Raw genomic sequence first — 14,599 nt, 5'->3', positions numbered from 1 at the left:
CGACGTTTAATGAAGAAGTTCCGGAACTATGGCGAAACATACCTTCACACTCACGTTCCTTGTCTCCCTACACATCGGTTCTTTTCCAGTGAGCTCCCTCTTCTGTCACGTGGCTAGTTATGCATTGATTTGGTCTATGAAAATCCCTATAATGGAAACGAAACAAAGGTCTTTTTTTACCATATATTCCTCTTGGGAGGAGGGCTCCCCTCTTTTCTCAAAGTCACTGCACAACTGCATTTGATTTAAATCAGTGATGACCGCATATTTACTTAGGTGGCTTGCCGTCTTAAGACAAAGCCTGTTGAACAAAGTTTCTCCATGTAACTCGGTTGAGGGCTATCGCTCTCCAATTCCTTGAACACCGAGCACTCTCCGCCAGATCTCGCTCCACCTGGTCTGACCATCTTGCTCGCAGCGCTCCTGGTCGTCTTGTTCCTACCGGATTTGAGGCGAACACCATCTTTGCAGGGTAGTTGTCCGGCATTCTTGCAACATGCTCTGCCCATCGTATTCGTCTAGCTTTAGCCACCTTCTGGATACTGGGTTCGCCATAGAGTTGTGCAAGTTCATGGTTCATCCTCCGCCTCCATACTCCGTTCTCCTGTACGCTGCCGAAGATCGTTCTTAGCACTCGTCGAGCATTGTCCATGTTTCATGCCCGTAGAGAACAACCGCTCTAATAAGCGTCTTGTACAGGGTGCACTTTATACGGTAACTTAGTCTGCTCGACCGCAATTGCTTGTGAAGCCCATAGTAAGCACGACTTCCGCTGATAATACGCCTCCGAATCTCACGGCTGTCACGGTGTCATTGTCCGCCGTTACCAGTGAGCCAAGGTAGACAAATTCGTCGACTACCTCAAACTCATCGCCGTCAATCAATATACTACTGCCCAAGCGGCGTCGTTCGGCCTCGGTTGCACTGGCCAGCTTGTACTTTGTTTTAGACGTATTTACCTTTCACCCAACCTTTTCTGCTTCGCGCTTTAGTCTGGTGTACTGTTCAGCCACCTCCACCGATGGTCTACCGGTAATATCCATGTCATCGACAAAGTAGACGAATTGACTAGATTTGTTGAATATCGTGCTCCACGTGTTGATATCCGCTTGGTTCATAACACCTTGTAGCGCTATGTTGAACAGCAGGCATGAAAGACCATCACCTTGACGAAGCCCTCTGTGTGATTCGAATGAACTTGACAATCCACCCGAAATCCGAACACACCACTGTGTACCATCCATCGTAGATTTAATATGTTTGATGAGCTTGCTGGGGAAGCTGTTCTCGTCCATGACTTTCCATAGCTCTTTCCTGTCGATGGTATCATATGCGACTTTGAAGTCTACGAACAAATGATGCGTGGGAACTCTGTATTCACGGTCCTTTTCGAGGATTTGCCGCAGTGTAAATATTTGATCCGTAGTAGACCGACCTTCGACGAAGCCGGCTTGATAAGTTCCCACAAATCTGTTCGCAATCGGTGATAGTCGGCGGAAAATGATTTGGGACAGTATTTTATATGCGGCATTGAGAACGGTGATCGTTCGATTTGATAGTTCTCACAGTCCAACTTGTCGCCCTTCTTATAGATCGGGCAGATAGCCCCATCTTTCCACTCCTCCGGTAGCTGTTTCGTATCCCAAATTCTAACAATTAGCCGGAGCATACAAACGGCCAGCATTTCTGGTCCCATTTTAATAAGCTTCGCTCCGATGCCATCTTTCCCAGCTGACTTGGTGTTCTTCAGCTGCATGATGGCCTCCTTAACTCCGCCTATCGTTGGCGCTGGCACCTCTTCCCCGTTTGTTGCACCGTCGAAGTCGCTCTCCCGCCGCCATGGTTCTTCGTCAGGGCGCCATTCAGGTGTTCGTCGAAGTGCTGCTTCAACTTATCGATCACCTCACGGTCGTCCATCAGAATACTGCCAGTCGTATCCCGACATTCCCGACACATTTCGGCTCGCGGCACAAAGCCTTTGGGGATCCGTTCAGTTTCTGGTAGAACTTTCCCGTTTCTAGAGAACGATGCAGCCGCTCGAACTCTGCATATTCCTGCAGTTCCAGGAAGCGCTTTTCTCCCGAAAGATTTGGTTTCGCTGCATCTTCTTCTGTTTGTGTCTTTCCACGTGCTGACGTGTGGCATTGCGCATCTTGGCCGCCCGCGCATCGTTCTCCTCATCCATCACCTCCTACATTCATCGTCAAACCAATCGTTCTGCTGATTCCGGGCCACATGCCCGATGGAGCTCTCCGCTACACTGCTAATGGCGGTTTTGATAGTGTTCCAACAGTCCCCGAGAGGGGCTTCGTCCAGCTCGTCCTCTTCCGGCAGCGTAACTTCGAGTGAATGCGCGTAGTTTGCGGCGAAATCTGGCTTCCGCGCAAGAGAAACGTAACAAAACTTATAATTTACTTTTATTATAGTCAACAGTTAAGTACAGTTAAGCATATTCATACTGACAACTAGCCAATTAAGACATATATGAACATGCCTAGCAAAAACATTTTTTAAAACACTGAACACTTAAGAACTCCTTGTGGAGAAAACTGATGAAAGAACAACAAACAAATTTGAGGAAACCCAACTCAGATCCTTTGAAAAAAGAACGAGTTCACAGAAACGTAAAACGAATGATAAACTCACCAGGTTACTCGCAAAAACCATCAACAATGAAGATACAACACCCACGCTAAATGACCGATCTATATTCAATGCAACCTCAATCACCATACCACAGGAGGTCCAGGTGTTGCTAAGCTTGGGGCCCAAATTCGCACTACCCGTACACAGTCTCAACCAAATCTCGCTGTATCATATCATAGCAGATATAGAGTCCATACTACACACCACTGACGACAAACAAACTCAAAACGTAACCCGATGTACGCTAGTGAATCAGATACAAAATTACCTCTGTCGTGACAACAAAAACCAGTTTAAGGAACCGCTACTAAACTTTTGCACCAGTGCAACCGCAAGTTTAAAACAGTTCTTAACACAACACAAGGACGTATACATCCTGGAATCGGACAAAGGAAAACGTACTGTCATCATGTATAATGCGGATTACGACCAAAAAATGTTGGCACTACTCGACAGCCCCACGTACCAAATACTTACCAAAGATCCAACCACCACGTACCAGAGAAAAAATAATACAATAGTTTCCCGCTTGCTCAACTTAAAACTTATCGATCAGAGCACCGCCAAAAGATTACAAACAACCACAGCAGTATGCCCATCGATTTACGGACAACCTAAAGCCCACAAGCCACAACTTCCGCTTAGACCCGTAGTACCGACCATAACATCGCCAACATACAGCCTATCGAAGTTTATTGCAAACATCCTTTCCAATAGCATGAAAAGCAAATACAACATCATCGACAGTTTCGATTTCGTCCAGTACATAAACAAAATAACCCTTCCGACCAACTACGTATTGGTTTCTTTCGACGTAGTATCGTTGTTCACAAACATTCCTAAGGATTTGGTTATGCACGACATAATCATGAGTTGGGACACTATACGCAGCAACACCAATATCAATCTCGATCTGTTCCTGGAAATCATAGAGTTTTGCATCGACACCAGTTACTTCCGATTTCGTGACAAAATTTACCTCCAAACATTCGGAACCGCAATGGGAAGTTGTTTATCTCCCATTCTAGCCGAATTCGTATTAGAAACCCTACTAAATACTGTTACTAGAAACCTACAATACAATATTCCAGTGCTCAAAAAGTATGTTGACGACCTCATACTTGCATTACCAGAGGACGAAGTTGACAACACTCTAGCGGCATTCAACAACTACAACCCCCACATACAGTTTACAAAAGAAACAGAGCTCGAAAACCGCCTCCCGTTTTTGGATACACTAGTAATCCGGAATGAAAACCAAAGCATCACTACTCAATGGTATTCCAAAAGTATCGCATCCGGCCGGCTACTCAACTACCACTCGTTCCACCCTATGCACATGAAAATCAATGTTGCAACCAATTTTATCAATCGTGTCATCAAGATCACCACCAACAAATCATCCGATCAGCAAAAACATGTCATCTTTCAACATCTACGCCAGAATAATTATCCGACAGCATTGATCAACAGACTGCTAAACCGTATTCAAAATCGCATCGAAACTCCTCAGCCAGAACCACCACCGCTCCAATCCGATGAAGTTGCCGGTACAGAAATCGAACAGCACATCCCATCACAGCTAACCACTGCACCGTCCAGCCAAAAACAATACACGTATCGCGCAATTCCGTATATCCCTCAACTCAGCACAGGAATAAACAAAACCTTCCAAGCCAGCTATCCTAACGTAAAACTTGCCAGCAAACCGATAAAAACGACAAAACACCTGCTACCACCTGTAAAAGATCCAGTACCACCGTTGCAGCAGTCCCAAGTAATTTACAGCATCCCGTGTGCCGACTGCGAGAAGTGCTACATTGGAATGACGAGAAATCAGCTGAAAACCCGTCTCAGTGGACACAAATCTAATATAAGCAAACATGCTAGACTAGTAGAAACGAACACAGAAGCAGCTAAACTAGGTGACAGAACAGCTTTAATTGACCATATGATACAACACCAACACAATTTCGATGTAAGCAAAACTAAAATAATTGACCGCAGTTATCGAACCACAGCTCTTCCAATACTTGAGATGTGTCACATTACTAACACTCCCAACACTGTTAATTATCGTAGCGATGTAGACAATTTGAGCAGTACGTACGCTGGCATCTTACATACCATCAAAAACAATAAGCAATCGAAAAGAGCACAGCAAAGTCTACCGTCTCCTATACAACTCTCATGAGTGTCTATCATAGTCCACAACCCCAATAGCCCTGTTTCAGCTCACCGCAGTTGATCGATTTTTGCGCACCATTTTTTAAAAACTATTCAGTTGTGCACTATGGTCAAAAGGTTTAGGTGTGTACATTATTTTGTCACCAAACCAATGCAATTGGAGCTGTATAAATTCGAACTTCCTTCCGTTGGCAATCAACGATTAGACAAGAAAACGTAACCGTAGTGAGTAGAAGTCAAAAAATATGTTTTTATGTTCAATGTGTTAAAGTTATATCCTGTTATTATAATAAATAAACTATTGCAGTTACCTTTGAAAAAGGCCTAAACCAAAGGCCGAAACGTCAGGCAGTATAAAAAAGCCGTTTTCAATATAAAACTGACTGGAAAGCCGAAAATCCGCAATACAATATATGTACTTCAGTCGATCTTAACAGCATTTGAGGATCATGTTAACGTCGTTCATGTACAGCAGAAACAGGAACCGTCCCAAATGACTTGAGGAACGCCGGAGTTTACTGCGAAAGGGGACGATACGTATTCGCCGATTTTGACTGACATAGTTCTGCCGATGAGATAGGAGCGAAGCCAAGTCGGCAGATTGTCGTGAATGTCCAATGCGTGGTATTTAGAGATAGCTATCTCATGGTTTATACGGTCGAAAGCTACAGAAAGGTCCGTATATATGGTGTCAACTTGATTCCCTTCTTGAATTGCACGGATTATGAACGATGTAGAGGCGATTAAATTGGTTGTCGTTGAGCGATCTAGCATTGTTTACTTGGAATTGTTGCTTGGAATTAATCGCTCATAAGTTGATTTCAAAGAGCTCACTTTAAAAGTTACGTAATTTTGCTAATAACGTAATGGCTGGCAAATGAGTGAACATGTGCAAATATATCACCTCTGTTTTCTAACTCCTATCTCTACCTCCACGAGGTGCCGGCTGGGGTACGGTAGCCAAAGTTGCGCACCTGGTGGTACGCAACTTTGGTTGTCGTATGCAGACAGAGAAGGTGGAACACTCGCCGTGTGGTTTCCGGCTACCTAATCATGCAGTTCGGCGCAGGATTTTCGGAGGGCGCGGCTGCGGGATGTGAGCACACCGGGAGAGAGTTATTTTCTCAGCTGGCTTAGCACAGAGAGAGAGAGACTCTTAATCGGTCTGTTTTACACAATCTGCACTTACGCCCTTTGGCGGTTGGGGCCGAATTGTACGTTTGGGCAAAAATTGAACCACGGGACCTGATCCTGCCGGGAGTCGGCAAATTAGGTGCCCCTAAGTCAAGGTCTACCTCCGTGCCGATGACTGAATGGCTGGAGGGGTGAAAACATGCCAGTCGCGAACGGAGTGCTTTGGGCATCTTGCCCCTACTGTGCCATGCGGGGCTCTGGTACGGTCGATCTTTGTTGTCCCTTGCGTTTCGTGGGAACAGCATAGTAGTCCTGCCCAATTTCCCTTATGGGTTTTACGCCAAGTGCGTTCTGGCCAACTTAATTGGCTTCGCTTACAATTTGCTGTCTGATCTGTGTTGGAGATTGTTTGTGCATATACTGCGCTAGTCAAATAGTTAGAGTCGCACAAATAAATCTTCAACACAAACGGGCAGCAAATTTGTATTTATGCGAAAAACTTTTTAATGGCTCTGTCACCATCGCATTGGTTCAGGAGCCATATTTTCGCAAGGGGTACTTTCATTCGACGGATATTGGAAACCAGAACTTTGCTGTTTTCAGCAAAACTGGTATGACAAATCCTCGTTTGATGCCCAGGGCATGCATATTGTTGCATAGGTCAATTAGTGCATGCCTTATCTCTGAGTTGACTACTCGAGATATTTGTACAGTCACAGTAGAACTCGTCGTGGATGATGTCCATAGGCGCTATGTCTACTGTTCTGCATACTTACCACACGATGAACCGTCTCCCAGCGACGATTTCAGAAATGTGGTGAGATACTGCCAATCTAATGGGCTTCCGCTCATTGTAGGCAGTGATGCCAATGCCCATCACATCATTTGGGGCAGCTCGGATATCAATCTGAGAGGCTCTGATTTGATGGAATATTTGAGTAGTACCAACCTTGGAATACTCAACATTGGCAATTGTCCAACTTTCATACGAGCTGGTAGAGAGGAAGTGTTAGATATAACACTCTGCTCTAACAGGATCAGTCATGAGTTGGCACAATGGCATGTTTCAAATGAGACACCAATATCTGATCATTGCTTTATATATTTTGATCATTTAGGTGTCTCCTTGAACGCTGCAACATTTCGCAATCCGAGATTTTCTGACTGGGAACTCTTTGAGGAGGAACTGGCGACGAAATTTCAAGGATTCGAACCGACGATTGAGTCATCGATCGACTTGGATGTGGCTGTAGATGTCACAACATCTTTTATTGCGGAAGCTTTTGAAGTAGCTTGCCCGCTAAAAACTATTAAAACGACTAGAGGAGCACCGTGGTGGAACTCTCATCTCGCGGAACTAAAGAAACGATGCAGGAGAGCCTGGAATAGACGTCAGATGGATGGCGTGGAGCCTTTCAAGCAGGCCCGGAAAGCCTATGCAAAGGCTCTACGATCTTCAGCACGCACGAGCTGGCACAGGTTCTGTAGCAACGTTTCCAGTTTCGGCGAGGCAAGTCGACTTAATAAAATACTGTCAAAATCGAAAGATTATCAGGTTAATAACATTCGAAGTTCGAACGGTGAATACTGTTCGAATGACAATGAAATCCTGGAATGTCTCTTTTATAGTCACTTTCCGGGCTGTGTGGAACCTGAAGTTCGAAACGATCCAGAAATCGTTTTAGGTGGCTTAGACTCATGGGCTTTTGCTCGGAGACTTGTCACAACTGAAGCGATTGAGTGGGCCGTGAACAGCTTCTCTCCATACAAATCTCCTGGAACAGATGGAATATACCCTATTCTACTGCAAAAAGGATTCAAGTACTTCAAACACATTCTGAGAAGGATGTTTGTGTGTAGTATTGCTATTGGGTACATCCCAACTCAATGGCGTGAAATAACCATTAAGTTTATTCCTAAAGGTGGACGCGCGACATACGAGCAAGCAAAAAGTTTTAGATCAATCAGTCTAACGTCTTTCTTGCTTAAATCACTTGAGCGGATTGTTGATCACCACATCCGCGAAACAAGCTTAGTAGAAGTTCCTCTTCATTCAGCACAGCATGCTTATCAAAGTGGCAAGTCTACAACCACTTTATTACATGATGTGGTGGATAAAATTGAGGTTGCTTTTTCACAAAAGGAATCTTGCTTAGGAACTTTTTTGGATATTGCAGGCGCGTTTGATAAGGTATCTTTCGCTTCCATTTTGGAGGCTGCTCGTTATCATAATGTGCCTTCAATAATCATAAAGTGGATAGAACAAATGCTTAGTAACCGATTGCTTTTTTCGTCCTTACGGCAAGCAAGCATTTGGAAGCAAAGTGTTTGTGGATGTCCACAAGGTGGCGTTCTCTCGCCTCTTTTATGGAACCTTGTGGCGATTGAGGAAACTCAATGGTCTAGGCTATCCGTCATATGGTTTTGCGGATGACTATCTCATCCTAGTAGTTGGAAAGTGCATAAGCACATTATTTGACTTAATGCAGCAGGCACTACGCGTCGTGGAAACGTGGTGCCGAGAAACTGCACTTTCGGTAAATCCGAGCAAAACATCTATCGTCTTATTTTCAAGACGTAGAAATACCAATGGAGCTCGCGCTCTGCGCTTTTACGATTCGGATGTTGATGTTGTGAACGAAGTGAAGTACGTGGGGTTGATTCTCAACTCCAAGCTTGACTGGTCCACAAATATTGATTTCCGAATTAAAAAAGCGTGCATGGCCTTTGGGCAATGTAGACGAGCAATTGGCAACTCTTGGGGGCTTAAACCCAAATACATACACTGGTTATACAGGGTCGTTGTCAGACCAATACTGGCGTATGGTTGTCTTGTATGGTGGCAGAGAGGGGAAGTTGTGACTGTCCAGACAAAGCTAAACCATCTTCAAAGGATGTGTTTAATGGCAATGTCTGGTGCATTTACTACAACTCCTACTGCCGCCCTAGAAGCTATTTTCAATATTAAACCTCTACACTTCCACCTGAAGCAAAAGGCACTAATATGTGCTTATCGACTACACGCGATTGGCCTTTGGCAGTCTGTGGACGGTTCCACTGGTCATACTCGATTGTGGTCGCAAATTGTTGCTAAGAACAAGTTTGCCCTTGCTCCTAGCGATGTAACGCTCATGCGTACTTTCCCGTATAGGACTTTCTCAAGTGACTTTCCTCCTAGAGAGGATTGGATGTCAGGCTACATGGAAAGGAAAATTTCCGACTATGTGGTCTGTTATACCGATGGTTCCTTGTACGAAGGTTGCGCGGGTGCTGGTGTTTACTGCCGTGAGCTGGAATTGGAGGAATCCTATTCGTTGGGTAGTTACTGCACCGTTTTTCAAGCTGAAATCTTTGCAATTATGTGCGGAGCTCAGTTTGCACTTCAGAAAGAACTGATAGGCAATATTATCTACTTCTGTTCTGACAGTCAAGCCGCTATAAAAGCCCTTTGTGCGGCTAATTCTAAATCTAAAACAGTCATCGCCTGCCACACCCAATTAGAAGAACTAAGCATTCTAAATGCCGTTCATCTGGTTTGGGTTCCTGGCCATTCTGGTATAACCGGAAATGAATGGGCTGATGAACTAGCAAGATCTGGAGCAGAAAAGTCGGTTTTCGGACCGGAACCTGCTTTACCAATTGCGGCATGTTGGATAAAACAAAAGATTCGATCTTGGTTTTCATCTGAACATGTACGTTATTGGGAAAATCTTGAAACTTGTCGTCAAACGAAAAGTTTCATTGTTAAGCCTTGTGAGAAGGTTGCGAAATTTCTTTTGCAACACTCAAAGGTAAATTGCAGTATTCTTGTCAGATCACTGACTGGTCACTGCAGACTAAATTATCATATGGCTACGATTCAGCGAGCTGAATCGTTTCATTGTAATTTATGTGAATCCGACTACGGTACACCATATCACGTAATTTGCAACTGTCCTGCAGTAGCACAATTGCGTCATAGGATCTTTGGATCCTACGTCTTAAATGAATCGGATTTTAGGAAACTAAAATTACGAGACATTTTGATGTTCCTTACCGAAAGCGGTATTGAGCTATAAGCTCTTATTTATCATGAGTATATCCCCCAGGGGGTGTACTTTTGATAAGTTAACTACCAAGGATTGCAGTATCCCCTCGGGGGTACAAAAATCTCTCGGTATATATATGTTTGTGTTTGTCCAAATTCCTCATCCACCCCTTCCTATTCCTCCTGACGTGCTGCTCGAGCCAAAGATGCTGATACCTGATACGTATTTTTTTCTTCTAACAGCATAGAGCCGGGGTGGCTCTTCTCTATATCAACACGCTTGCTATAAAGCAGTTGAGCTGACTGTTATATGACTAACTTGAGTCAATATTGAGTTGATATAACTAAGTAAGTGTACTACTTGGATTGCCGTATGAAGAATTACTCTCCATTGTACCCGGTCTTGGGTTTGGGCTTCAACATAATCAAACCATCTAGGTCGTTGAAACTCTCTATTCCTGGTGCCGATGGGGTTCTTGAAGAGAATGGATTTCACTCACACTCGTCCGGCTCACTCTCGTGGTCGGTTCACCGTAGTCTCCCAACTTTAGCCAGGTGTACGATGGGAAGCTCTACAAGCAGTGCCTGCAACTTATGTTTCAAACGCCAACGCCACTCTTCGCTTTCCGTTTGTACCACACCAAAATAGTTCGCAACACAATTCGTTCGAATACGACAAGTGCACGTATGTCCTCCATGAGAAAAGTTACTGTCTCAAGTCTCAAGAGGACTATCGGTCTGATTAGCGATTTGTACATCGTCAGCTTTGTGCGGCAGCGTATGCTTCTTGATCGAAGCGTTTTGTGAAGGGAAAAGTAGACTCGATTTCCAGTTTGAATGCCTTGTTGGATCTCCTTACTCGTATTACTGTCGGCGGTGATCAGAGATTCCAAATATACGAACTCATCAACCACTTCCAGTTCATCGCCGTCAATAGTCACTGTCCGTGGGAGGCAAACGTTGCTTTCTCTGAAGCCTCTACCTACCATAGATTTGGTTTTCAACGCATTGATTTGTAACCCTATTCTCTTAGCCTCCGTTTCTAGTCCGGCGTAGATTGCCTCCGTCGTTTCAAGGTTTCTAGTAATGATGTCGAGATCGACTGCGAAGGCTAGGAGTTGGCTACTCTTGCTGAAGATCGTTCCTCTCATTTCGATGCCCGACCGTCGGATCACACCTTCAATAGCGATAGTGAATAACATACAGGACAGTCCATCCCCTTGCCGCAACCCCCTGCGCGATTCGAAAGAACTCGAGAGTGTCACATCACTTGGTCGCTGTTAAGTCAGACAGAACCAAGTAACAAAACTCGGATTTCGAGAAAAACGCGTTCAAAGTTTGCTACTCTGTATGGTGGTCCGGTCTGATTTAACACCGACCACTTGTTCTAAGGTAGCTTTGATCAGCTGCGTCAGCTTGTCCGGAAAACCGTTCTCGTATATTAGCTGCCATGTCTGTTCGCGTTTGACTGTATCATATGCTGCCCAGAAGTACAAAAAAATATGATGGTGATGATGATGGGCTCACCTCTTACCCCTACGCAGGTTTGAGATTGACGATTTATCTATTTGACAATCAATATAAAAATAAACCAGGAAAACAAAAAACGGACTGATTTTTTCACACAGATACAATTTTTTTTAGCAAATTTCTAATGACGTACACCAGTATGATTACGAATATGATATATTATAAAATATGACGTGTTCGAACGTTTTACTCCTGATTTTTCTAGAGCATTTATCGGAGAGTGAAAATGTGATCCTTAGTACCATGGGTCTCCATGAAAACAAAATCCGAGAAAGCACCTTGAGGCGGCGTTGAACAGTTTAATGCCGCGGTAGTTACAGCAACTTAACCGATCGCTCTATTTTAGATGGGACAAATCACGGCTGTTTTTGTTTTGCTGGGAGTCGGTGGTTTCCGACGGCTCTGTTGTTCTTGAAGTGACCAATTTCTCGCTATTTTCAAGGTTGGGAGCCGGCAGGCTGTTATTGTTTGTAGTGGTAATGATTAGATAGTTTTTTCAAGCTCTTTTTTACCTCTCCCGCGCTTATTGGCATTCCTCGTGAAAACAATCATTTCGAGCTCTTGGGGTTACTTTACCTAGCATCGTGGTTGTGGCCTCGTTGATAATCGAGCGTATCCTGCTCCATCCGTTTTGGAGGCTCTTAGCACCTAGATTAACTAAGGAAGGTAGAACCGCATTCAGTACGCGCGCGTGGTTCTCGTCAACTTGCAGATTGTCGAATTGTCGAATGTTTAACCTAGAATAGTGGGTTTGTCGCGAGATATAAAACTTCGGTAGTTTTGAGCGCACATGTATTGTTACTACTAGTAACTTACTAGGTAATGGTCCGAGTCGATATCCACACCCCGTAGAGTACGTACGTTGGTGGTGTTCGAGAAAAACCGGCCATCGATGAGAATTTGTTCGAATTGGTTTCATTACTGACGAATTTGCATGATACATAAAAGAAAATCCTTCCAAAACTCTCATCCTACACATTTTTCTTGCATACTAGCACCCTCTGTTATGCATGTTGCGGAGTAGCTTATATTTCCAAATGTTTATACTGTAGGGTTTTTACATTTGCAAGGTTCTATACGCGACTACGAAGCTACAAGATCTCTTTTACCCTCAAGGAACTACCCATACATGAGTGTAAATGAAAAATCGTCTCTGTTTCTTGTACTCTTTAACAAATTCCTATTCTTGCATCATTCATAGACTAAACTTATCCAGGTGGCAGCACCTTAAATTTGTAGTTGCGAATACTGAAAACTCGAAGCAACACTCGAGCGCCGCGGTTTCGCAACATGCTTCTTTGAAAAATAAATGGTTTTTAATGGACGCGAGTGTGTCGTCTGCTTGTCTGTGGTTTATCTATCGCAACAACACCGGGCTATTAAATATTTGTCTCCGTACTTCCTGCTTACACATTGAAGAATGATTTTTGACGTAAAATCTAATTTGTTAAATGCTCAATATCGCCTTCACAACGCTGATTGTCAGATTTAATTCTAATATAAGACTTAGTGATGAAATGCAAAATTATCTTATTATCAATCTACTAAAGTACCTACCACGCGCCTGGATCACAGCAAAAACAGAAACTCATTTTGCCGAATATTAAATAGTTTTTGTCGAACAAACGCGCATGTACAATAGCGGGCATCCTATTCCATCTGAAATAGCAATTTGATAGCGACTTGTTTGTGCCTAGTTGGCTCTAAAACACTGTCCTCCAACTGATATCAAATTTCCACTATTTTCTCGAATATCCACAACTACGTTGTCATTTCGCATACACAATCGAAGGAGGAAGTTTTTCGACAAAATGAAATTTCCTCCATTAATTAACATTTCATGTCCACAACTTTTGTTCGAAACCGGTGACGTTCATTAGTCGTCCACTCTGCTGCCAATTAATCCCTTTCTACCGCTGCTGCAACATCGTCCAGCTCCGCCGCCGGTTTCCGAAAGTGTACCCAAAATTACTTTTCATATATCATTATCATCCCGAACAGCGGCACCGACAGCTAATAGCACCCTTTCTCCCATTCCAGAAAATCAAAACCGAAGAGGACTTCAACTTCATCCTGTCCATAATACCGAACGTAACGATCATACTGCGCCACATTTGGACCATGTCGAACTACTACAGCAAGGACCAGAACATGCTGATCCTGCTCGGCCAGATATCGCACGTGTTTGCAGAGAAAGTTAAAATACTAATTAATGTTGATACCATTTTCAAGTAAGTCACACTTAATTTAGCCTCCAGAAAGCAATTCAGCGCCATTGTAGTTCGGTGAGAGGAAATGGGAAGTTGTTCTATATCTATGACTGTAGCTAAGCGTAGCATTTAGCACTATGCTTGTTTTTTTTTGCGTTAATTACAATTGATACCTCTCTCTTATAAAAGCGCATTTCGAAGATAAGGTGCATTTTTTATATTTCATTTCAAAATGTGTCGATTTACACACAATGAAATTTTCTCTTTCATCTATTTCTCTAAAATTTTGCGAGAAATAACTGGTATTAACTGGTGGTATTAACGATTTGCAGTTTTATTTGTAAGTAAAAATTTCATTAATTTTTGTTCCTGGTTTTTACGAGGAAATGGTTTACTCACAAATAGCGAGTGTTGGACATTTTCTGATCTTTGGGCATACTCTGGACTTGGACTCGGCCACAAAATATTCGTACCGTTCTGATTCAAATTTAAAACAGTCTCAAACTTTGAACACTTCAGAATAAACTGCCCTAAGACATTCTAACGAACACGGTGGTATACAATACCTAAGCATAATATTCGAAGTTCGAAGTTCGAGTTCGAAGTTTGAGACTGTACTAAGTTTGAATCAAAACGGTACTCAGGAAATTGAAGGCAATCGCTGGTTACTGGTAAATCAAGCATGAAGCACATTTGCTTCGTTCAGCCGCATTGCTTTGAGCCCCTGAAATCTTTCAAAAGGGTGCGAAAAAAATAACATCATTTACGTTTTCCTTCAAAAACAATCTTTATTTCTCGAAATTCATCATGTAGCAGTGGTTAATAATGCGTGTAAGAGCCATTCTTACGGATGGCTACAATCAGA

General features: G+C 43.4%; 1 protein-coding gene across 1 annotated transcript in view; it reads left to right on the top strand.

Annotated features, from left to right (window-relative positions):
* The window catches only part of LOC128732933 (dynein axonemal heavy chain 10), a 254,416-nt gene that overhangs the window by 30,026 nt on the left and 209,791 nt on the right, over positions 1 to 14,599 (top strand). Inside the window, 1 exon segment of the mRNA XM_053826409.1 lies at positions 13,565 to 13,755. Within this exon segment, the coding sequence (XP_053682384.1) occupies positions 13,565 to 13,755 (191 nt within the window).

This window comes from Sabethes cyaneus, chromosome 1, assembly GCF_943734655.1.
Source record: "Sabethes cyaneus chromosome 1, idSabCyanKW18_F2, whole genome shotgun sequence".
In the NCBI taxonomy this organism is placed as follows: Eukaryota; Metazoa; Arthropoda; class Insecta; order Diptera; family Culicidae; genus Sabethes; species Sabethes cyaneus.
The sequence above is the reverse complement of the archived record's forward strand: the minus strand, read 5'-3'. Positions and strand labels throughout refer to the sequence as shown.